The sequence below is a fragment of the Sceloporus occidentalis genome, unplaced genomic scaffold (assembly GCF_023333645.1).
Source record: "Sceloporus occidentalis isolate IW3139 unplaced genomic scaffold, rSceOcc1.0.p SCAF_1, whole genome shotgun sequence".
NCBI classification, from domain to species: Eukaryota; Metazoa; Chordata; class Lepidosauria; order Squamata; family Phrynosomatidae; genus Sceloporus; species Sceloporus occidentalis.
In genome coordinates, this window is record NW_028316981.1 from 215,793,301 (window position 1) to 215,819,607 (window position 26,307).

A 26,307-nucleotide genomic window follows, 5' to 3' on the forward strand; every position below is an offset into this window, starting at 1 on the left:
CCAGCGTCGTTTGAACTGGTTCACACCGATTCACGATCCAGTTTAAAAGGTAGTGGGAATGAAGCCTCAGATATTACTACCTTTTTGTAAAGTTCGTAGTAATATCTTTTAGGAAAGATAGTTAGGCAAAGCCAGTTGTGCTGTTGATTCTTTCATTTTTCAAGACCGGTCTGAACTGAAGGGGCTTTTCCTTCATCTTCTCATGCATCTGAGGAAGTAGGCCTGAAGTCTATGAAAGCTCATGCTACCAACTTCTCTATTTCAATTAGTCTCAAAGGTGCTACAAAATCACTTTCCATACTGATCTTACAGACTAACACATCTATGGGGCTATACAGATGAGAAGAAAGGGGTGGCCAGAGGCCACCCCTTTCTCTCCCAGATCATTGCCACAGCAATCGCACAGGCACAACAATGGTCTACTCCAAAAAGGAGCTGCAAAATGCAGCTCCTTTGTGCACTGTTGCCAAGGTGCCATTAGCATCCTGGAGCGGTGCGGTGACATCTTTTGTGCGCCACGCCATTTGGATGCAGAGCACAAGGTACATCATTGGCACATGCGCCATCTGAATGTGTGCACACCCAATATGGCACTGGGAGAGCATGGAGTGTGCAAATGCTCCATTCTCATTTAAATACTTAAATACATTTGAACACTATCTCAAATTGTGGGATGAATTAAATAAAGATTAAGGTGGTTGGCAATTGTACCTTACAAATATCAAGTAATATAACACAAGTGATCACATGGGTGGACACTGGATTCCAATGTCACTAGGAGAGGGGAGTTTCCTATACCATAAAAGCCATCGCTCAGTAGACAAGCTAAGGTCCAAGCATAAGTGCCTACCTCTTGATACTCATCATCTACTTCATCTGTCTGGAAGATTTTCTCTGGGTAGCCAATCTCCACCCGGAGATTATATATCTAAAAATAATTGAGACAAAATATGTATTTTATTTTTACTGTGTTGAATACCCTCTGAAACCCATAAAGTTACACATGTCATCTGGGATAACTGAACTGAGTACGTGAATAAGCACTTCCCTCATAAGGTCCGGACATAATATGATGATATTACTCAGAGAGTGTGGCCTATATGTTTACATATACCTCACTTACTACTTTGTAAAAGTGAGTAATATATGGTCTCTATTATTGCAGACCAGTGTCAAGGCTTGTAGGGCTTGGACTAAGAACCTTGGCGTCAATGGCTGGGATTTAGCCTGATGAATTATCTGGGACTGCATGGCCTTAATCTCAGAGCCCTCTACATAGAACAAAGGGAAAGGAGGCTGTAACATAAACTTTTGTGATCAGCAGAGTATGAAAACTTTGGGCTCATGAGACCTAACATAGATACAAGGAATCTGACTTTTTGTTCTTGACTAGTTGGTAAGGCCATGTCTTTTGTTTGTTCTTGCCATTTCCTGCCATGCCCACTCATCCTGAAGATCCTGAGCTGGAGAACATGCTTTCCATTTTCTGATATACCCTCTCATTCCCACATCTTTAGTCATGACAATCACACATACATACCTTTTCCTTGGCCTGTTGGCGAGATTGGTAGCCCATCCACTCCACATGATCCAGATGGCTGTGGATGGCATCTCGGATCTCAGCAAATATCAGTTCAGCCTGGCCCAGAAGGGGAAAGGGGAAAGAGATCCCAGAATTAAGGAAGCACACTGGGTATACTTGCATGTAATATTCAACTATAGTTTAGCATGGGGTGAGAGTTGCGTGGCTCTCCAGATGTTGTTTGATTGCAATCCCTCTATTCCTCACCATTGACAATGCTGGGTAGGGCTGCTGGGAGTTAGAGTCCAACAGAATCTGGAGGTTTACATGATTCCCCTCCTTGTTTTAGCATTGTACAATTAAGCACTGAGCTCATGAACTACCGCCTCCTCTTTCCTGCTCCAAGTCACATGAGACTGATAGTCATTTTTTTCTCCAAATTATGATTTGTCATTATATGCAAAGCTGAACAAGTTGTGCTTAGTCTTAAATGTAGTTTAGGGAAACAATCCAAATGTAAACTAGTTTCTAGCTCCATTTATCACATGAAACTTAACACTGATTACAGGTCTGAGTTTGCATATATGTAATGAGTTAAAAACAGAAAATGTGGCAAGGAAGCCACTTATGATACCTAGGCAAAGCATCTAGAAAACTGGAGAGATTGGAGAAACTCAGTTAGAAAGGGTAGAAATGAAGAGGGAAAAGAGAAAAACATAGACAACATCTTATCACGTCTCAATTTTTTGTCTTCTAGGCTAAAACCCCAGCCCCCTGAACTGTTCCTCATAGAGCATGGCTTTCAAAACTTTTGTCTGCCTCAGAACAATTCTAGTTTTTCAAAATATGTCTTGAATTGTGGTGCTGAGAATTGGCCACAGTATTCCAAGTGATGTCTGACCAAAGCAAATAGAATGGTACCATTCCAATGATCTAAACACTATACTTCTGTTGATAGAGCTGAGAATTGTAGTGGCTTTTTTGGCAATCACGCTGCTGACTCATGTTTAGCACATGATTAAAGACTTCTATATCCTTTTTGCTTACACGGCTGTCAAGACAGATGCCACCCACCCTATATTCATATATTTCATTTTTCTTGACTAAATGTAGTAGCTTACATTTATCCTTGTTGAAATTAATTTTGTTAGTTTTGCCCCAGCTCTTCACATTATCAATATCATTTTGAATTGTGATCCTGTCTTCTAGAGTATTCACTACCCCTCCTAGACTGGTATCATCTCCAAATTTGATTATTATGCCCCCCTTGTTCCTTCACCCAAATCAATCTATAGGACCTGGAACAATGGATGAAAACTGCAGGAAAAGAGATTCCACCTCAACATTAGGAGGAACTTCCTGACAGTAAGGTCTGTTCGACAGTGGAACAAACTCCCTCAGAGTGTAGTGGAGTCTCCTTCTTTTGAGGTCTTTAAATAGAGGCTGGATGGCAGGGTGCTTTGCTTGTGAGTTCCTGCATGGCAGAATGGGGTTGGACTGGACGGCCCTTGTGGTCTCTTCCAACTCTATGATTCTATGAGTCTATAAAGATATTCAACAACACTTTGCCTAGGACAGTATCCTGTGACACTCTACTTGTCACCTCTTTCAAAGATTAAGAGCCACCACTGGTGAGTACTCTGAGTTCACTCCATCAGCCTAGTTACAAATCTGCTTAACAATAGCAGTGTCTAGCCTACATTTTACCGCATTGTCTGCAAGAATATCATGGGAGACCTTGTCAAAAGCCTTATTGAAATCAAGATAAACTACATCCACAGCATTCTCCTGATCTACTAAGCTTGTAACTCTATCAGAAAGGATATGTGATTGGTCTGGCATAATATGTTTTTGACAAATCCATGCTGACTCATAACAATCACAGCATTCCTTTCTAAATGTTCTGTTTAGTAATCTGTTCATAACCTTTTCTGGTAGTGATGTGAAATTGACTGGTTGGTCATTGCTCCGATCCTTCTTTCTCCTGCCACTTTGAAGATGATGGCAATATCCACCCTCCTCTAGTCTCCTAAAATCTTTCCTGTTCTCCAAAAATTCTCACATATTATCGACAGAGGCTCTGAGATTAAATGTGCAAATTCCTTTAATATCCTTGGATGTAGTTCATCAGGCCCTATAAACTTGAATTCATTTAAAGTACCTAGCTATTCCTGTACTACCTTTTTACTTATTCTGGGCTGAAGTCCTCTTACTGCATCATTTGTTCTATTTTCACCAAATAGATCACTGTTTTTCTTTTGGGAGAAAACTGAAACAAAGTAGGTGTTGATCACTTCTGCCTTTTCTTCTAAAGATATGTTTATCACTTTTTAAGATCAGGTGCACCTCCAAGTGGTGAAATACACCTTGCTTATCACAATACATAATTTTCCTCACCTATGTATCTACCATTTGGCATGCTTTGCTTTGTGACTGCTCATGACAAGGTAAGCAAAGGTTTAATTTACAAGTTTGACTGCTGAAAGATCTTCCTCTGAGGAAATTGAGGGAGGAGAAAATGCATCAATTGTGGAAATATGTATTAATTGATGTATTTGATATTCATGGGAACTTGTACTCCTTTACTCTGCAGTTGTATCTCCTCTTCTTAGTTCTGGTGGAATTTCCTCAACTAGATGAGGTAATCATAAGAAGTAGGCATGGGACAGATCATATTTAACAGGACTAACTGAGAAGGCAAGAGGATAGTGAAGAGGGAGTCGGAGTCTAATATTATTGAATACCTACGAGATCCTTGGAGTTCTGAGGGAAAATCTCCTGTACAACCATCTTCCCAAGTACAGGACCAAAAAATGTGCTGGTCTCACTGAGGCATTTTCTCCAGCGCTCAGATCTTACCTTCAAAAGAAAGAAAACAAAAGTTCTCACTAGGGAAAAATTTACTGGGAGGTCTTCCTGAAATATAAAAAAATAATGAGAGCTACACTGCTGCTCCTGCTGTCACAACCAAAACATGGAAATGTCTGTACTGAGAAAATTATAGTTAATGAAGAGCATCTGACTGGTGATAGCAAAGAGTAGTCTTTATTAGGATAAGCAGTAGTGGCAGTGTTTTTCCCATTTTCTTTTCTAAAATAGAGTTTGGACTCTCCCACCAGTGACCCCACAAGACGTCATCAAACCTCTCTCCATGCCTCCCTTGGAATGATTTCTGAGAGTTCCTTGAAAATGGAACTTCCAGCTCACTGTTAATTATTACTAGCACAAAAATAAAGGGTTGCAAAGGGAGGCAAGTTCACCATTTGTGATTCTATGGTTCCACTATACAGCATGTCTGTCAGATTCTGATGAGCTTCTTGGAATTGTCTGTTCAAGGCTGGGGAGAGATTTCCAACCAGGCAGAGTATCATGTAGATCTGTAATACGTCCCTTTAAAAAGAGAGAGAGATAAAAATATATAATTTCCTAGAGAATATTTCAGTTGTTCCAAAATATTTGATTCAAATTGTAACAACAAAAGTAATATTGGATCTTATATACTTAATTAAGAGTTCCTGTCTTTAATAACCTATATCCAAAGTAAGCTATTGTCCCAATAAAGTGAATGAAAACCCTAATGATGTGTGTCTCCATATCTGCCCTTGATATTTTTCAAGTATGCCAAACAAGGATTCCCTTCATGTCATCAACAGTTTTCTGGAGGGGAAGGCTTCAATACAGGATGTAAAAAGATGTGTATTCAAAATTCATGGCATAGATAAATCCCTCTGCGAGTTACTTCTGAAGGAAAAGAAGCACAAAGCAGAGATGTGAAGTCGAAGGCTTTCATGGCCAGCATCCATAGTTTTTTGTGGGTTTTTCGGGCTATGTGGCCATGTTCTAGAAGAGGTTATTCCTGATGTTTTGCCAGCATCTGTGGCTGGCATCTTCAGAGAATGCTGGCATGGAAGACAGTGAAGTGTATGTGTATATGTATGTGTGTGTGTATATATATATATATATATATATAGAGAGAGAGAGAGAGAGAGAGAGAGAGAGAGAGCGCAAGCCTGTGTAGGGAGGAGTGCTTTCCATGTAAATTTGTGTATTGTTCTGTTGTTGATGGCAAGGCCTCAGGGTAGGAGGATATGAAAAGAGGATTAGTGTCTGTTTAATTAGTGATCATTGTCTACTGGGAAAACCCCTGACCCTGGGTGAGTTTTTTCAGTACACAGATTAACATGGTCTGTAAGTCATTCCTGATTTATGGTGATCTTAAGGTGAACCTATCATGGCAAGATTTGTTGAGAAGACATTTGTCATTGCCTTCCCCTGAGGCTGAGAGCATGCAATGTCCCCAAGGTCATTCAGTGGGTTTTATGACCAAGCTGGGAATTGAATCCTGGCTTCGAGAATCATAGTCCAACACCAAAACTCTGAAAATTGATGTCATATAATGGTTGTGATTTAATTGTCTGTACCTTTATATAACTATTGACAAAAATGAGAGGGGGTGATGTCAAAAGAAAAGTGATGGGGATACAGAAACATTTAGTACCTATTTTGTACCTACTTGATTTGTTCTTGTAATACTGGGGAGGCCTGTTGATGGTACTTTTCTTATCTAGCCTCTGTCCTCCTCCTTCATATATAGTTTCTATGGAAATCAACATACCTAGCCCTTGCTCTTGCAGGATGCAAAGGTTACAGTACAATATTGGTGCTGCTTACCTCTTCTTCTGCCATTCTGCAATCAGTTGTGACATCCCTTGCAAATAATCCATGTCATGTACAGCAACTCGCTGAGACATGTTCAGCTTCACAGGGTGGAAAGCTGCTCGGAGGCATGATAGCCAATCAATAGCAGGAGCTTTTTCCTAAAGTGAAGAATAAAATGGTGACATGATAAGCGAGAATGACAATTACGAAATGTCCCACTGGGACCAGAAGGAAGCATCCTCATATGTCTTTTTACATTCCTTTCATCAAGGTGAGTGGGGAGTTCAAGCACAATTGCTGAGACATAGGACTTTATCACACCTGAAAGAAAAGAAAGTGGGGCCAGAACGCATTTACGTGAATTTGCTAGTTTAGCGAATTTACGTGAATGCGAATTGCGTTCAAACTGGCTTCCCATTGGCCAAAAATAGCATGCCATTGCCTGAATTTGTGTATGGTAGTCTGTCATGCAATAATGTGAAACCCCATGATTGCATTCGGATTGCCATGGGTTTATACTTCCAATTTCCCTTGTCTGATAAACTCCACTGGTGAAGGGATAGTACAGAGAATGAGTGGGTAAAGGATGATCATTCACAGCAATGGGATGCCACACTAATAACCTGATCCTGTGGCCATGATTACATGAAAGAAAGCCCCATTAAATCCAATGAGACTTACTCTTGTGTAAGTGGACATAGAATAATAGACCCAACTAGCCAAAGCCATGGTGTAAGAGAAACTAAGGTTGGTCTATGATAAAAACCACAAAAATGCATAGCTGGGCAGTGCTTTTATTCACATCAATGAAATTGTCACAGTGTTCTTAATTGAAATTTGTTGTTGTGTGCCTTCAATTTGTATCCAGTTTATGGTGACCCTATTCTTAATCAAAACAGGTGTTCCAAAATTAGGGGATGGAGGGGGAGGCAGTATAGTTAAACTATTAGGCCAGATTTGTAGCCCTGAAATCTGCTGTTTAAAGTAAAGTTGTTAGATGTTATAGGAAGCATGGAATACATAACTTTAGTTATTCATTTTTCATGTCTTCCTGCACAAGTGAAAATTGTGTCATATGTGCAGAAGGGTTCCATATCCAGAACCACACATTTGTTTGCTTGCTTGTTTGTTAATTGGATTTACATCCCACTTTTCTCCCATAATGGGATTCAAGGCAGCTCCACATTAGGGGAATGTTTTGAATATGGCTAGAATGGTGGCTTTAAAAAAAGTCTGGTTATTATTATTATTTTCCAATATTCTTATTGGAACAACAATAACTTTTTGAATTTAGACATTTTAACTTTCATAGTTTATTGGCAGTTGTTCATTGTTAGACAAGTATCCAGTGTCAGTTTTTCTTTTGACTCAAGAAATACTATTCAGAAACAAATCAATTAACCTAAGACCAGGTAAAACAATTTACTTTAAAAGAGCACTTTTTGAAGAACAATTATTATTTAAGTGGCCATAACATCTGAACTGCATTTTGATGTTTGATTTTCTAATTTAGTCCTACATTGGTGTTGCCCAACATATTAATGCAAAAACAAAAACTGCAAAATAGTGAATTACGTGCCTGGCCATTACAGGCAAAAAAAAAGTTACAATTTTCCAGCTTGTCAGTGCAAAAAAGAACTATTATATATGCTCATGTATAAGTCTAGAAATTTTAATCAAAAAGGTGATCAAAAAAACCCTGGGTCAACTTTAACTCTTATCAAAAAAGGAACCATTGCCTTCTCTGAGTAGAGTGATAAATGGCAAGAGCTTAGTCCATCCAGGGAGGCACTAAAAGAAGTACTGACTTCCTCTACACTCTTTGCCACAGCTCAGCTTCTGGTCTTTCTTTCTAGCAGGAAAATGGTGCTGGTAGTTTCCTCCTTATCCATCCACCCTTAAGGGTGAGCACAAACATTTATGTCTGCTGGAATTTTGTAAGTTCTTTGGCATCATTTCCTTGGTCTCATCCTTTACATTCTTTCTTACATGCCCCTAAGTTTTACCCTCGACTTATCTATGGGTCATATTGAAATCCACAATGTTGACCCTGAAACTTGCCCTTTACTAATACATGAGGTCAATTTATAGTGGAGTTTATACAGTAGTTTCTAAAGTAGGATCCCATACAGACAGGCCAAAATAAAGATGATTTAGGTCACTTTGGAGGTGTGCTGTTTAAATGGAGGTATGCTGTTTAAATGCTGCATGAGTCCTAAGAGGCCAGAGGCCACGCCAAAGCCACACTCCAGTCCTAAGGACTGGAGTGCGGCTTTGCCACAGCTTCTGGCCTCTTAAGATGCATGTGTCATTTAAACAGCATACCTCCAAAGTGACCTGAAGCAGCTTTAATTTGACCTGTCTATAAGGGCCGTAACTCATTATGATGACATGTTCCTTCCAAGTTCTGTTCTGTAATATATTTTTCAGAAGAACCAATTAGAACACAGATTTTAGCCTGATGTTTGAGAAAAAACATCCTGGGTCCAAAAGGAGTTTAGTAATGAAGGTGCAGGAAGAAACATCCTAGGAAAGTGGTGTGAGTTCTTTCCTCTTCATATTGAAGAGCCACTTTCATCAGATCTCCATGTACGCTGGATTTTGTCATTGCAGGTTTTTCTCTCCACAGTTACTTTTCTGGAGACCTATACGCACCTGCAGCTCCTTGATTGTGGTGAAGTAAAAGAGCATCCTTTTTTCCCGTCGTTTTTTCAGCGGGGTAACTGTCTTCTGGAGGTTAGAGATAAAGGAAAATGCCAAGGAAATATAGGTGGAAGTAATCTCTCTATTGCCTCCCATAAGTAGTCCTAGTTTCATGAGGTATGAGTAGTATGAGCGTAGAACCTGTAAAACAAAACCCACTTTGAATTTGTTCTGAGCTATAATTTACATCAGACAAAAGCATATATTTTAAAAAGGCATTCCACAGCCCTCTCTGTCCATTTCTTTGTCCATCCATATGTACTTGCTCAACATTTGCCTCAAAGTTCAACAATAGTTAAGGTCTAGCACTTTTCCACATAAAGTAGGCTCCTTCAACTATGTTCATTTAAATCAGTACAAGCATTTGGAGCATAATGGTCTTTAAACAGGATTCTGACACTGGAACCTTTGAATCTTTCTTTCTGTACAATTGTGATAACTTGTCCTAGGGTAAGCTGTTCTGTCTTTGCCTGCATTTAAGTACTATTACAGCAGATGGCCACAAGCTACAAAAGGATGGTATTTCAGTAATGGTCTGGTGATACACAGGGACAATGTATTTCCATCCAAACTGATAAAGCTGCTACCTTTGGCTTGCTTTGTCACTATGAACCATTGTTGGTCTTCCTGATTCTTCCAGATTAGAAGCCCAGAAACACAAGATCAGTTTGCATATCACTTGATTTCATAGAATAGAATCATACATTTGGAAGAGACCACAAGGGCTATCCATTCCAACTCCATTCTGCAATGCAGGAATACACCATCAAAGCACTCCCTGTTACAGATGGCCATCCATCCTCTGTTTAAAAACTTCCACACTTTGTGATAGCATATTCCACTGTCTAACAGTGCTCACTGTCAGGAGGTTTTTCCTAATGTTGAGGGGGAACCACTTTTCCTGTAGTTTGAATCCATTGCTCCAGGAGGCTTAGGGAGCTGGGTATGTTTAGCCTGGAGAAGAGAAGGTGAAGAGGTGATATGACAGCCATGTTTAAATATTTGAAGAGATGTCATATTGAGTATGGATCACACTTCTTTTCTGCAGCTCCAGAGAATAGAGCTGCAGAAAACAAGCTTGTTTCATCCTCCACATGACATCCCTTCACATATTTAAACAGGGTTATGATATGACCTCTTAATCTTATATTCTCCAGACTAAACATACCTAGCTCCCTAAATTGCTCCTCATAGGGCATGGTTTCCAGACCTTCCACCCATTTAGTCAGCTTCCTCTGGACATTTCAGCTTCACATAATCCTTTTCAAATTGTACTGCCCAGAACTGGACACAGTATTCCAGGTGAGGCTTGATCAAAGCAGGATAGAGTGGCACTATTACTTCATTTAATCTAGACACTGTGCTTCTCCCTGACCATTTGGGCTGGGGAGGAGATTTTGCTGGCCTCTCATTGTAGAGACCAGCATTTTAAAAGAAAACAGCATGCTCTGTTGGCTGTTGGGAGAGGAGTGGGCAGGGTTTAGCCTGCTTGAGGCTTCCCTGCCCAAACTCCTCTCACTTGGCTTCAAACGCTGGCCCACCCTCCCACCTCGACATCAGTGTGAAAATTAATTTTGGTCGCCTCGGGGCCGGGTAGGAATTTTCTCCCCTTTCCAGGGGTTTTTCGCCTACCCCACACTGTTGGTTGAGGACTTTGACAATTGGCATGGGTGTGGTCATAAATAGCTTCCACACATAGGCGGGGGGAGATAGACATTTCAGTGATCACCTCGGCACCTTCCTAAAGGATGAAGCTAGGTCTCTGGAAATCACGTTTAGGTCTTGCGAGTAAACGTGAAGGGAAAGAGACTTGCCTTGGGGCTGTCTTGAGATATAAACCCTCACTTAAGTCTGGCGAGTTAAGTGGGGGAGTCTTGGGTTGGACTTCTGGATGCGGGCCAGCCGGAGAGCAACCCAAAATATGGATTGCCCTTGGGGTCCAGGTGTTTTCGCCCTTTGGAAGCTGGGGAATTGGCCTTGGAGCAGACCATCCGCCAGCTGTTCCTACACAAGGTTCTCCCCCCTGGTTTTTTGCAGTTCTCGAAGAAATAAGTTTAAATTAGTTGAGTTAAATAAAATTGCCCATTTTATAACCCAGTTCTCTGTGTCTGGTCTCATTATTAATGAGTTGGTCAGCAATACCTCTATTGATGCATCCTAAAATCACATTACCAATGACACTGTTGACTCATTTCAACCTGTGGTGTACTAGGACTCCTAGATCCTTTTCACATGGACTGTTATCAAGCCAGGTGTCCTCCATCCTATATGAGTACATTGCATTTCTTTTCTGCCGAAGTGTAGTATCTTACATTTCTCCCTGTTGGGATGCATTTTGTTCGCTTTGGCTCAGTTTTGTAATCAATAGATTACAAAACTGAGCCAAAGCAAACAAAATGAATCCCAACAGGGAGAAATGTAAGATACTACACTTTTGAATTCTGATCCTGTCCTCTGGGGTATAAACTACTCTTTCTAATTTGGTGTTATCTGAAAATTTAATAGGCATGCCCTCTATTCCTTCATCCATGTTATTGATAAAGATGTTGAATAGCACTAGATACAGGACAGAACCTTGTGGCACCCCACTAGTCACTTCTCCACAGGATGAGGACGACCCTTTAGGTTTGGTTGGTTAACCAATTACAAATCCACCTAAAAGTTGCATTATCTAGCCTGCCTTTCACTAGCTTGTTTGCAAGAATATCATGGGGGACCTTGTCGAAGGCCTTACTTAAATCAAGTTATGCTATATCCACAGCAGTTTCTAATTATTTATGTTACAGTGCGCCTGCGTTATACGCGGGAGCACTACACACAGCTTTGAGCATATGTGCTCAAGCCGCATGGGAGCACATGGGGTGCATGGGGCGCGCCCCCATGGCATGCGTAGCCACACCACCACATGCACGAGCCCCATTCAAGTGAATGGGGCTCAAGCATAGGTGGAATTCACCTTACGTGGGAGGGGGTCCGAAACGGATCCCCAGCGTAAGGCGAGGGTCCACTGTATAAACTTGCTCCAGACAAATAGCCAATAGTTCCTCAGATCCATACAATGCCAACCATGGATTACAGGCTGGCTGGGGTGGAAACACCTTACTGACAAACAATAAATCAACTGACTAGTTTATTTACATCTTCATAACCTACCTGGGAATATTTAGTTGTTTTCTTAAAGTCAGTTTCTGGCGGCAACTCAAACTCTGGGTGATCAATCTGAGAAAGAAGACAGAAGGATGAAACATTAGAAGCAAAATGAAAGCAGAAACTGGAAGAAAGAATTTGTATATAGTGCAGAAACAGTGCTACAGCTTAAGCAGACAGGGAATACACATAATAATGAATACTGAGCTTTATACTACAGATTGGGAGTCTCCTGCTGGCTAGCTTCTTTGGCACTTGTATTCTACCAGTGATCAGAGATAAGAAGATATTTAAAGCCAAGGGGCAGTTTTTAAAGCTGTTGCATGGAACTGCACTCTGGTTTGCAGCCTAGGAAACTGTTACTCCAGGCCATGGTTCTAAGACCACAAGCACAAAATTGACTTGTACTTCTATAGCTGGTGGGATAAAGTCCAATTTGCTAAGACGTACACCTACTTTGTTTTGACCTTGCTTGCTTCTGGAATGTGTTCCTAACACTCTTCTCAAATTAGAAGGTGTAAAGGTTTAAATGTTGAACAACAACTCTTGAGATCAGGATTCAATTCCCAGTTCAGCTGTGAGACCCACTGGGTGGCCTTGGGCAGATCATGCACTATCGGCTTCAAGGGAAGACCATGGCAAAACACCTCTGAACCATGATAGGTTTGCCTTAGAGTCACCATAAGTCAGAAATGACCCGAAGGCACACAACACACAAATTTTGTTTTGACTTTGTCCACTGCTGGAATGTATTCTTCGGTCTCTCCTCTAATTTGCATGGAGGAGGAGGAGAAGGAGGAGGAGGAAGAGGAGGAGGAGAGGGCCAGCCTGCCACTGCTGCCCCTGCCACCACTGAACCCTGCACCAGCAACCAGGTAAGCAGGGAGGCCAGCCAGCGGAGGGAGGCAGGGAGAGAGGGAGGGAGGGAAGGAGGACGAGGTGGACAAGAACAGGGCTGCTGCTGGGCCTCCACTCCTTCCCCAAGGTAGGAAGAGATGGCTGCTTGTCTTCCCCAATGGGAATGACAAGCGTGCCAAGGATAACCCCCAATTCCAAACAGGCCCCCTTTTCATAGTGTGAACGGGGGGGCTTTTGGAATCAGGGAATGCGGGTCATGCCACCAGTGGGAATGAGGCCGAAGACAGCTTGAAGGCAGCTAACAGCAACACCAATCCCCCTGCAGGTCTTATCTCATCCCTTTTGACCTGTCCTAGAAAATTAGACACCTCCCACTTGTGCTTTTCTTTTGTCTTCATCGAATCTTCACACTATGATTGCATCACTTTCTCTCTCTCTCTCTCTCTCTCTCAATACCAATACCAATACCAATCTCTCTCTTATTGTCACCTCTTGGAATCTTAGCTCAGTGCCAGAGCCTTCTAGAAACCTACTCTGCTGCCACTTCCAGCCTCTCCTTCAGCCTTCACAGTCACTTCATTATTGACTGGGGAAGTACTGATTGACTCCTGTGTGTCCAGCACAGGATTTCAAAGCCAAAAAATGTTTCAGACCAGTCTTTATTTATATCACTTCTAATTTCTTTGTATCTATTTAATTTTATTGTACCTGGCCAGTCGTTCTTCTTCCTTTTTTCTCAACCTGGTCCCCTGTGTCCATACTCTAGCCTCCTTTGGACAGAAACTTGGATTGACTCTGTCTGCCGCAGGACTGTTCCTCCTACGCTTTGTTTATGCAGTCCTTAGGCTCTGCTCTGGCAGGTGTGTGAACACATAGAGACTCATACACAGTGAGGGATTTGCCTCACTGCTCTTTCCTGACTTTGATCTCAGTAACTTGTACACTTGGCCACATATGAGTAAGCACTGACACAGAATCTTGGACTGGGTGGCCCATTTCTCTGACCCTCTATAAAGCATGCATCTTAGCTATGTTATGATAAAGCTCCTGTCTTTCTTTCTTTCTTTCTTTCTTCCTTTCTTTCTTTCTTTCTTTTTGACACAACAAACTATCTTACATTTTTATGAGCTTACTCTGTTATCCAAACCTTGCCTCTTGAGATTCCTCTGTGTGGTTTTGCATGTTTGTATGCCTTTATGTCACTTGTTGACTTATGCCGACCCCATGAATTGTATAGAACTTTCTTAGGTAAGGAATACTCAGAAATTGTTTGCCATTGTATCCTACCTGGATAATTTTCACGCTTGGATCAGAAAAGCTGGGACCAACAGAAGTGGCGTCCTACCTGGATAATATTCATGGTTGGTTCAGAAGCACTGGGACCCACATAGGCTTTGAAGAAAGGGAATGTATTGTATTTTCCCATGAGTATCTGAAGTGTCTGGTTAAAATCAGTTTCATTCCAGGAGCCTGTGATGTTCCAGCCACCAACCTGAGCAAGGACAAAATGAGAAAGACCTGACTGCCTGAGAACATGACCAACGCAGTAGTAAAGCAGCTGGATTTTCAGCTGGAAGTAGCCACTTTAGATCTTCCAGTAGGTGTGAACTCGGTCAGGGCTAAACCTGAATGAGAACAAAGGTGTCAATGGGAACTCAATCATTTTTTTAAAAAAATAACAATAGTAGTAGGCACTTGAGATTTAACTCTTTATAGTACTGAAATAGTTGTTAAAATTTGCTATGGAAAACTACAGGACTGGGTCAGAATTGTTGGGTCACAGTATTAAAATACATTAGTGTGCTTGTGCAACATCTGCCCTGTTCTGAATCGAACCCATGGACAGCATCACATTCCGTGGAGATTACTGCACTTACTAATAATCTGATTGCTCCCCAACAGGAAACAGTTGGGTTGGGGGTTCCTACTGGCTATTATCAGACATAAAGTGCTGCAGCTAGGCAATTGCAACCTGGCTGCATCCCAAGTCCCAGGCGCGCTTCAGAGGCCATGTTTCCAAAATGGCAAGCTTCCATTTTGGAAAAGAGGCTTCTGAAGTGCGCCTGGGACCCAGGATGCACCTGGGTTGCAATCGCCTGGTGGCCGCGGTGACTAATTGTATCTGATAATACCTGGTAGCAACCTGCAACCCGACTGTATCACGTTGGAGAGCAGTCAGTAAATGTGATAATTTCCCCTGTCTTTACCATTACATTCGGTTTGTGAAAGAAAATTATTATTTTGCACCTTTTTCCATATATGTATGTATGTACATATGTATGTATTTAATATCCTGCCTTTTTCCCAAATTGGGACTCAAGCCAAGATCTAACCCCCCACCTGCAAACTAGCAGGGAAATCCACACGTGAAAACTATTTCAACATATAGGTTCCAATCTTCACCTTGGGACTTGTCCTCATGGAGACTGAATTAAGACTGTATGAAGGAGGACTGTGATATACATTTATGTGGTAGATACCCATTAATAATAGAAGGCAATTGTATATGTGCATATTTCCATTTTGTTGAATATCATGTACATCTCAAGTATGTGTTTACATTTACATGCCTTTACATTTACATTTCAGTTTTCTGTTAATGTCTCTGCATATAAGAAGTCAGGGAATGTTGGGAGTTATGGGAGGCAAGAATGTTTTTAAGAGACATTATTAGTTATAGGAAAAGTGGTTTTGATTATAAATGATATAGCTGCATCATTATAAAAAGCATTTCACAGATTAACATAAACCTTGCCCCCAAATGACATATCTCGGTCTCCAACAATATTACAATTTAAATTTCAGTCAAAGGGGAGATCTCAACAGTAGAAGGTAGGGAGATGGAATGGGGAGAGATATGGATAATAGACATACTGATACATACTTTCAGACATGGCAAGAAATACGAGCAGAAAGTTGAGGTAGGACATGTCCTATGGAACATTAATGTTTTATGGACACAGCCTACCACAACGGAACAGCTCAACAGAGAATTGAGACTTGTTGTTGTTGGTTATGATTTAAAGCACCTTGTCTTCTCATTTCCATTCTTACTGCTGCCAGGAAGAGGTCTAGATGAAATAAAGCAGGGCTTGGCACACACACGTAGAGTACACTGAGTGCTCACCTCATTTATAAGCTCCTTCAAAGGCTGAGCACCTTGAGCTTCAATCTGTTCTGTATTCATGCAAGATGTGTAAAACCGTACAGCTTTCTCCTTTGCTGAACTGTTAACACCAAGCTGTGGCTCCTCTAAGAAAGAGAACACAAGAAAATACAAAATGATTGAAAGACTGCAAAACTATCCACATCACAGAACAAGATAACTTGGAGGTGGCAAAAGACAAAAAGTATAGTGAAATAGCAATAGTACAAAGCTTGTTACAGGTTTAGCTGTTTCAAACTTATCAAGCAGAAGTAATACTAGATTGAGGGTCTGATCCAGCCTTGTGTTGCACACAGCTTGTGGCCCCAAACAGAAATATTCAGAAAGTACCGGGTGAGCATCAAAATGTGAATTGGCCTGGTATTTAACTCTAGCAAATAATTCTAAGATGTATAAAGGAACTTTTAACCTATGTTGGAAATGCCAGGGGGGGGGGGGGGGGGGAGAAGGAACTTTTTAATCACATGTGGTGGACTTATGAAAAAGAAAAAGGTGGAAATGGCTACAGATATAAAAAGTGATAGAAGATATAGTAAACCTTTAAATCCAACTGAGGGCCGAATTTTTTTTTTTGGGGGGGGAGTGGCTTGGAATTTGGAAGAACAAATGGAAAAGAAGAATGGAAAGATCCCACAATGCATGGTGACAACAGCTAGATTGTGGTATGTACAACATTGGAAGGACTTGGTTGTTCCCTCCCATGAAGAATAGCTTATAAAGTTTAATGATTTTTCAAGAAGGATAAATTAATTGAAGTTATAAAAGGAGGAACTATAGAGTCTTTTATACAAAAATGGAGATTAGGGATCAATTACTAGAAGAAGAAATAGAGAGAGACATTTAGCTTAGGGTTTGCAGAATAGTAGCCTGCAATCTTAAGGAGTGTGTCATTTATGACTAATCAATATTATTATTAGAAATTTGGGTAAATTTATTTTTACATATCTTTTTAATTTCTTGAAGATATTAGGGAAGTAGAGTTAACAGTTAGTTTGATACCACTAACTGGCAAGTTGGAAGCCAACTGTATTCCCCTGTCCTTAGTGTAGTAGTAATAACGTGTAGTTTTTGCATATGTGGTAGAAGCAGGCAAAGATTTTTGTTGCTGTTGTTATGTTTGTTGTATTTGTAGTGCTATATGTGTGTTTTATATTAATAGAATATCTGTTTTTGAATATATATATATATATAGGCATGCACAGGTCTTCCTGATTGGATCGGATCATGTTTCAGAGATCTGCATTCCTTAGAAACTCTACCTACAGTAACAGGGAGATGACTGTATACTTGCTATCATAAAAACAAAAACAAATGTCTGATTCTCATATTAATTATTGATTTGATAAAGGATACCTATCATTTTTGCATTGGTGAATCTATCTTTAGACTTCAGGGTGGCCAGATGTCCCCCTTTTACAGGAAATGCCCTCCATTTTAACCTTCTGTTCAGGAGGAATTCCAGAATGTTCTCTGTTTTGAACATTACTAAGAAGCCTGAATTTACATTTCTATAAGTGTTCTTAGCTTTTATTTGGCCATGCCCTACATTTTTCTTGAATGTCCAACATTTTGTGGTGCCTTGTCCTCCTTGATGGTTAGGACATCTGGTCACCTACTAACAATCATCTCAGAGGCCCACTGAAACTGAAAAATCTGGCATGATAATAACTTTTACTGTATTGCACTTGTGGAGATGACTCTCTTAACACTGTGTATGCTAATATGATGGCTTAGAAAAGTTGTGTTGCTGGAGACCATTGCTGGGTCTGAAAGGGTCAGCATATTCCAGGAACAGCTTGGAGTGTTCTGAATCCAGAGCTGTCCCAATGTCCCCCTGTTATCTGGGGCACTCTGTTGTGATACCAGATGGCTGTTCACATGCATATCCCACTGTTCCATTTGACATGGCTGCAGCCACAGCAAGTTACTCAATCTGAGGTTAGAACGAGGTGCCTAGTATTGATCACATGGTTGTGCAGTTCATTTGACCTCAGAGCACAGTGGCAGCCATGCCACATGGCATAGCAGGATGAATTGTAAAGAGCCGCCCAACGTTGCAATGAAGGGATTCAGAACTTTCAGAAAGATCCGGAGCAAATAATTATATTAAAAAACTTTTCTAAGAAGGGTATATGGCTGGTTCAGTGCTGAACTGGCCAGACATCATCTGGACTATTTGCACTAGAACCAGAGACTGATCCTTGTGTCATGCAGACTCCCTGCCAAAAGGAGAGAGGGCATTTTATTTGCCCCATGTGGACAACTGCCATAACTGCTTGCAGTTCTTTTTCTCTCAGGGAAGGGAATCAGTTTTGTTGGACTAAGATCTAAAACAAGTATTGCCAAGAGCTGAGAAGAGGTCCCTAGATGTAGATAAACTAAGGAATGGCAGGAGACGCAGAGACAAAGAGACTGAAGGGAGGTTGCAGAGTAGATTATGGTCAGCATAACCAGATATCATAATCACAAAATTGTAGGACATTCAAGGAAAATGTATTACCAAATGAAAGCTAAAGACACTAATATCAACATACATTCATTTCATATGGTTTATTCACAGCTATATTACACATACTGCATCTTATTACTTACTCAGCCATATTTTTCTGATGAGCTTATCTTCACTAAAACGCCTTGTCAGCTTGAAATATGCTTGTAGAACTCTAAGCAAGACAAATACTCAAAGCTGTATTTTACTAGCAACAAACCCTTGACTGGATCTTCATTTAAATTATTCCTTTCATTTATCCATTGGACTGAAATTAAGTGGGGGGGAAACCTTTCAACATTTGCATTGTGTCTGCAAGCAGCCCACTGCCTAAGATATTTGCTATCCTTTTCCCCGCTGAGAAACAAACGCATCCCGAGCTGTAGGTGTGAGTCTTGTCTGCTCCACCTAGGAAAAAAGAACTATAGAAAGATCCATCCTATCTTCCTATTTGCAGTGAGGATAGGCTGCCGAGTAGACAAATTTCTTGACTCAACATGCTTCTTAGTCATGTTTAAAACTGAAGACATTTTGAAATTCTTCTTGAAGAGTGGGTTGAACAGTAGGATGTGTCCTGGAAAAGGACATCTGGTTACCCTCACTATGGTCTGAGAACAAAGATGAGGGACAGTCTTGCATCATAATACAGAGAAGCAGAAGGGTATTTGTGAAGCTGATCAGCAGCAAGATGGCTGAAAGAAGAAGGTGAAAATGGCCATCTTAAAAACAGGACTGTGAGGAAATAATAGGCTGCAGATACATGGAATTAAAAAGTGGATCACGTCGTAAGTAGATCAGGGGCAGACTGATATCCGCAAGCCAGAAGCAAGAAGGGGTTAATGTTTCTGGCAAGAAGAAAATGGGAAAGCAAGAGGAAATGCCAGGAGAGCATAGGGCAGCTGGTCCTAGAATCCAGATCTTGACAGGGGGAATTCTGCCAGTGGTGGATTATACTGTCACTGAAGCAATGTGACTTGCTTGAGCCAAAAGATTAGTGAGGAGCAAGAGGATTCAACAGCCATTACTGTTAGGGCTGGATTTCAAATGGAGATTAGCACTAACTAGCCAGTTCTTTCACCGCAGGGTTCTGCCCATCTTTATTTTATTTAGGGTTGGGCTGAAGATCTGTCCTAGCTACATTTTCTAGGCTTCAGTACAGTAAACACACTCCTGAAGACTGGAATAAGAGCAAATGTTTGGGAGGTGCAACAAACACTCAGATGGTGGGATGTTGAGTTGCAACTGACATTGTGGACATTGATTTTCTTTCTTTTTTGTAATGTGCAAAACACATGGGTATGTTTATGGCACCAGAAAGTACAGTTGTCAAAGACTGAAGATCTAACTTCAGCTGATCCTGGAAATGGTGCTATATGATGAAGAGGCTACTCTATCTGGAATCATTACTGGGGCACTGGAGGCTATACTTTCAAAGCACCAGCAGCTAAGATCCACCGTGTCACAACATGACTTTTTAAAAGTATAAAACGAAGAGATATTTGTCTTTGGATGCCTCATAAATGGTACCAGTCTCTGGTGGTAAGGAATAAGAATAAGAAAGGATCAAAAAGAACTGAAAGGTGAATATGTAGTTATAGAGCTAGAATAGCATAGTGGTTTGAGAATTGGAGTATGAATCTGGAGACCAGGGTACAAATCTCTGCTCAGTGATGGAGGCAACTCTCAGTCTCAGATGAAGGCACTGGCAAAAACTCCTCTGAACAACTTTTGCCAATATAACCCTGTGAAATGGATTGTGACAGATTCTGAGTGAATATGAACTTCACATGGAAGAACTGATTCCTGATCCAGGGTAAAGTGTAGTCTGAATGGGCCCCCAGTGTATGTAACTTTTGAGAGTCACTTTTGTGTGCCTTAGGGTCGTCTTAAGTCAAAAATGACTTGTAGGCACACAAAAACAACAAAAACCTGTGTGACTTGCCCAAAGTTACCCAGTGGGTTTCATGGCCAAGCTAGGAATTGAACCTGGAATCCAGAGTCATAGTCCAACATGCAAACCACTACACCATGCTAACTCTCAAAAGTTACATACACTGGGGGCCCATTCAGACTACACTTTACCCCAGATCAGGAATCGATTCTTCCACATGAAGTTCATATTCACTCAGAATTTGTCACAATCCATTTCGAGGCACGCACCAGAGTTCCGCGGCAAATGCCCTTTAGCCCGGGACATTCAGAATCCGGTTAAAAGCTGTTCCTTTTGAAAAAACCCGGGTCCCGGGAAATATGAACTTGCCCCTGATCATGATCGGGTCAAGTGTACGGAGGGATTTAGGTCAGAGGGCAGGCAGAGGGCAGAGAAGGAGGAGGAGGAGGAGGAGGAGGAGGAGGAGGAGGAGGAGGAGGAGGAGGGAGCCTCGGGATTGAAAAAGGGTAATCAGGGTGACAGGAGGCAAAAAAGGGGGAATTGCGGTGACAGGAGACTCAAGGGTGACAGGCTGCAAAAAAAGGGGAGTTGGGGTGACAGTGTTTTTTGCTTCAGGGAGGATCGGAAAAAAGGAGGAGGAGGAGGAGGAGGAGGAGGATTGACAAGGGAAATTGGACTGCGGAGCCAGGAGGAAGGAGCTTCTTTCTCCTTTTATTTTTTATTTTTATTTTTGACAGTCTATGCACATTATTTTTTGGGTGACATAGAATGTGTGTGTGCTTGCTTGTGCTACTTTCATTTCCTCTTGCTCCTGGATTATTATTATTATTATTTGTGTTATATGCGGATGCTACAGTCAGAATGCCTGTGCTGCATTTCCCTTTTATTCCCAGTTGATTCCATGGGTCTACTTTAGTTGGAACTGACAGGTCACTCTCTCTCAGCCTCAGTGGAAGGCAATGGCAAAGCTCCTCTGAAGAGAATGTAAGCAGGAGGAAAGGGGTCAGTTCAGGTCAGGTCAGAGGCAGGGCAAAATGTGCATGTTTTTTGCTTCAGGTAGTAGATATATGTTAGATAGAACATGGCTAGCTGCTTGTTCACTTTCCCTTTCATTTCCTTGCTTCCAGCAAAGGGGAAATGTTGCAAAGAGTACTTTGCAAAAAACTTTTTTCCCCTATGCGAATGAATGCTACAATGCAAATGTTACAATGTTTCTCTTTCCAATTTGGCAAATTGGCAAATTGATACATGCTTTTGCTACTGTCTCTAAGGAATTCAGGGGTAGCCTAAAGAATGCATGGCATGGCATCCTTTTCTGGCATTCCAAGGTGAGGAATTTATTATTATTATTATTATTATTATTATTATTATTATTATTACATGCATATGAGGCATTCTGGGGTGGCAAGGAGGGGGATACAGGATGCAGAGATGGCATTAGCTTGCATTTTGGGGTTGAAAATGGGACCAAGGGCAGATCATAATCTGCACTGACCCAAATGCCCACAACACACACACACACACACACACACACACACACACACACACACGAGGGTTTTAATTTGACAAAATCTAGCCATTCTGGCGCCTGGCTCTTTAAAAAAAAAAGGGGGAGAAGCACACTTCCAATGCCCCAATGAGTGCTGCAAACGTTACCTATGATGATCGTGGAACTAAATTTGATTGACAGCCAGGCACCTTCATGTTAAACCTGATTTCTGGCATTTGGGTTAAAATGCCCCTGGTTTGTAGTGGGCACTTGCTTACAGAGAGATCCGGGGGAGGGAGAAACCAAAGTGTCCCAGTTCCTTCCAGTGCAAAAGTGCCAGTGGGAATGGGGCCTTAAAAAATTTCACCGCTGAAGGTCTATTTAGAGGTCTGATTTACCACATCAAAACGTAATGAATTAAATTCTGAAATAGGCTTAAAATGGTTCTGGTGCAGGTTCAGCCCTTTAAACTCTGCATGTATACAAACCTTCATAAGACAGGATGGTGCCAATGGGTACACATCAGCTCTGGTGACAGATGATGATGCCATCATGATAGATAGATAGATAGATAGATAGATAGATAGATAGTAACCCTACTGCAATCTTTCTTTGTTTTTCTTACCAAATGTCAGAAGGAAAGACCTGCAAAGGATTCTGGTGACAGAAGTAGCCATTTGTTTCATCTCCCTACCTAAGAGCCTCTTCATGATGAGCTGGTTTTCTTCCAAGAGTACATCAAAGACATTCACCAGTGGCGTGTTCTTCCCCCATGTGGAGTTGGCATCCCAGTTGCCACAGGTGTAATTGAAGAAATCCTCACAAGGATCCACAACATCATTCTGGGCCCTCAGGAACCTCGCCAGGAGCAGAAGGCAAGTTGTTGTATTGCAGGTTTCTGGAAAAATGTTAAAAGAGTAATGAACAACAAAGAGACACTACTTGTAATTAGACAAAAGGAATGCTACACTGGGACTTATTTTGAAGATCTATTCTTGTTTGTGACATGGGTTAATTCCTCCTGTTGCCCAGGTAAGATACGGAAATGTGTGACTTCAGTAGATAATTTTTAGACTGGATCTATGGTTGTTTCTCCCAGGTCCATTTACAAGCAGAGAACAGAAAAGCCTACCAAATGATAGTCTTGGAGACATGTATTTGTCCAATTTGCTTTGTACTTTGTTTTAGTTTGTTATAAAGCATCTTGGTTCCTGAGCCATAGCTATTTAAAAGGAAAAACAGGCTATTTAATTAATTAACTATGTTGGTGAATATGGATAGGTTAGACCAGGCTGTGGTCTGAGAGGTCTCCTTTAGATAATGATTAGTGGGATAGTCAGTTGAAATTGCAGATGACCAAGCTGAGTGAGCTCTTACCCCTTGGTAACAACTAATTGAGCATGCAAATAAGCTCTTGCGGAGCTATCTGAAGCCAGAAAGTCTTGCAGATGTAGCTGTTACTGAATGGTCTGCACTATCTCTGTAGAATTTTCTACTTGATGAATGTATTTATACATTTTAAATCCAAGACTGGCCAAACTCTGTGCCCTTTTTTTGGTCTTGATGAAGAAAACTGAGTATACTCTGGAAAAAAGAATGTCCAGGGAGGAACCAATTCTATCTATATGAAGAATATGGCCTGTAGTACTAGCTTATTTTTGAGGGAACTTTTATGCAGGAAAATGCAGAAAGCAAAGTTTTTGAAGACGGCAGAATTCTACTGAACTCTGCTTTTATTGTTCTCATCACCATAGATCTATGCAAGATTGCCCAGATGCAGAGATAGCTGTGGTAGTTCCTCCTATCTGAAATACAGCATTCAGAAATTGTTTCTACTGTTGCTCTGGGGCTTGCCCACAGAGGGTGGTTTGCTGGACTGGGTTCTTGGTTTTTAAAGCAAAAATGTGCTCTTAACTAGATGGGTTTAAGTTCTTTGAGCAAGAGAATTCGGGCCAGAATTTTGCCATTTTTCATCTGCCATTTTCTTCTTTTCCTCTTTTAAAGTCAACACTGATGACCCAAAAGAGACACATCTGAACAGCTGAACAACAAAGCCACTAAAATAGTGAAGGGTCTGGAAACCATGTCCTATGAGGAAGGCCTTAGGGAGCTGGGTATGTTTAGCCTGGGGAAAAGAAGGTTAAGAGGTGATATGATAGCCCTGTTTAAATATTTGAAGGGATGTCATATTGAGGAGGGAGCAAGTTTGTTTTCTGCTGCTCCAGAGACTAGGACCCGCAGCAATGGATGCAAGCTGCAGGAAAAGAGATTCCACCTCAACATTAGGAGGAACTTCCTGACAGTAAGGGCTGTTCGATAGTGGAACACACTTCCTCAGAGTGTAGTGGAGTCTCCCTCCTTCGAGGTCTTCAAACGGAGGCTGGATGGCCATCTGTCGGGGATGCTTTGATCTGGATTTCCTGCATGGCAGGGGGTTGGACTGGATGGCCCTTGCGGTCTCTTCCAGCTCTATGATTCTATGATTCTATGATTCTTCTTTTGTTGTGATGATGATGTCCATGAGTGCATCTTCATCAAAATCAAGACTCCCTCCAAATGTGACAGTAGATGGAAAGGACCTGGATTTTATATAAGGAGCTTATCACTTGGTTTATTAAACCAGCTTAGCTCCATCCGGTTTAAAATTTAGTGGGGGACTTTTGCACTGATGTAGCATTGAGATCCTAATTGTTCAAATGTCTCTCTTTTGTAGTATCTTCCTGTTCACTTGTGTCTGAGTATTCCCCTTCCTCTCTATCAGCTAGACAGCCAGTGTGGCATAGTGGTTTGAGTATTGGGACTACAACTCTGGGGACCAGGGTCTGATTCCCTTCTCAGCTATGGAAGCCCACTAGGTGACCTTGGGTAAGTCACATGCTCTCAGCTTCAAGGGAAGACAATGACAAAACTCCTCTGAACAAACCTTGCCAAGAAAACCCCATGATAGGATTGACATAAGTCAGAAATGACATGCAGATACACAGCATCAACACTTTTCTCAGCTCCATCTCTGAGACAAGCAGAGGGAAGGAGCAAGACTGTAACCTATTGTGGGCTCAGGAAAGGGAAAGGAACTGGGAGGAGTACCAGGGATACAATCTAAAAAGCTCCTATTAAAGTCATGTCAAGAGCCAGCTTAGTATAATGGCTGGAGTGTTAAACTAGGACTAATAGTGTTAAACTAGGGCCTGAGATAGACAGGCGGGAAGCAGCATGCTGGTGCTGATTTTAGGGTTTGGGAGCACGCACCAACCACACGCTCCCAAACCCTAGTCTGTACTGATGCCACCATGATGGTGGCCTCCCGTTTCCATGAGGGCCGCCACGATGATGCAAGCATGGCACCACATCCACACATCAGGGCACCACTCTTGCATCATTGACATGTGACAGTGCACCAATAGCACACACGTTATGTTGCCCATGCACCTAAAAGAACCCAGTTTTTCGGGTTCTTTTTGGTGCAGAGGTACACCGCACGCTTTGGCTGCTGCGGTGTCCCTTGGGAGCAAAAATGGACAGCTCCAGCCCACCCTTTTGGGGCAGTCTGTTGAGCCCCTAGGACTCTGGGAGCAAGGATTCAAAACCCCACCCAGCCATGAAAATCCTCTAAGTGACATTGGACAAGCCATATTTACTTTGCCTTAGAGGAAGACAATGGCAAACCTCCTCTCAATACATCTAGCCAAGAAAGTCCTCTCATAGAATCATGATATTTCAGTTTTGATCTCAAGGCACATAACAACATCACATTCATTTAATGCCTTGCCTCACCTGAGCAGCAGAGGGAATTAACCTATTCCTGAATGTTTCATTTTTCTGCTGATTTAGAAATAAAATGGAACATTTCTTTTTAAAAAAGATGCTAAACCACAGCACTAAGGTAGAAATCTTAGTTTTGTTGAATAATTGGCTATCTTAAAACACATGGACATGTGTAGAATTCTATGAAATTTCTGGTGTTAGAAACAATTATTTCTTTAAAGCAGATATGAACCATAAAGAATTTCAGTAAGTCTAGCCAAGAAGTAATCTTTTGGAATAGTTGCTATTACAGAGTACAATCAGCCCTTCACATTTGTGGCTTTGAGTTTTCTGGATTTGATTGTTCACAGATTTGATTAATATGTTCTCCCTAGGAATCCCTAGGTTTTTCAGTACAATGGCCAATGCCTTCCAGAAGTCACGCTGGAGGACCTGGAGATTCCTAGGCATTTGTACACCCTCTAGCACAATTCTATGGCCAATATCTGATTCATATTGAACACAGAGTTGCACTGGAGTACCCAGAGAGTCCTAGACACATGTTCTTGCAGGTAACATATATTGTAGTTTTTTATTTGGGGCTTTCCCACTCTCATGGGGACTCAATGCTCCTAACCAC

At 41.4% G+C, this 26,307-nt stretch overlaps 1 protein-coding gene across 3 annotated transcripts in view; it reads right to left on the bottom strand.

Annotated features, from left to right (window-relative positions):
- KEL (Kell metallo-endopeptidase (Kell blood group)) overlaps positions 1–26,307 on the bottom strand; it is a 54,671-nt gene that overhangs the window by 16,521 nt on the left and 11,843 nt on the right. For all 3 annotated transcript variants that reach the window (XM_089488881.1, XM_089488882.1, XM_089488883.1), the window contains exons 4-13: positions 22,618–22,821; positions 16,017–16,141; positions 14,235–14,381; positions 12,038–12,103; positions 8,837–9,025; positions 6,194–6,339; positions 4,783–4,912; positions 4,271–4,381; positions 1,541–1,639; positions 851–928 (exon numbers count right to left, since the gene is read on the bottom strand). In XM_089488881.1, the coding sequence (XP_089345007.1) occupies positions 851–928; positions 1,541–1,639; positions 4,271–4,381; positions 4,783–4,912; positions 6,194–6,339; positions 8,837–9,025; positions 12,038–12,103; positions 14,235–14,381; positions 16,017–16,141; positions 22,618–22,821 (1,295 nt within the window). The remainder of the gene's footprint in view (positions 1–850; positions 929–1,540; positions 1,640–4,270; positions 4,382–4,782; positions 4,913–6,193; positions 6,340–8,836; positions 9,026–12,037; positions 12,104–14,234; positions 14,382–16,016; positions 16,142–22,617; positions 22,822–26,307) is intronic.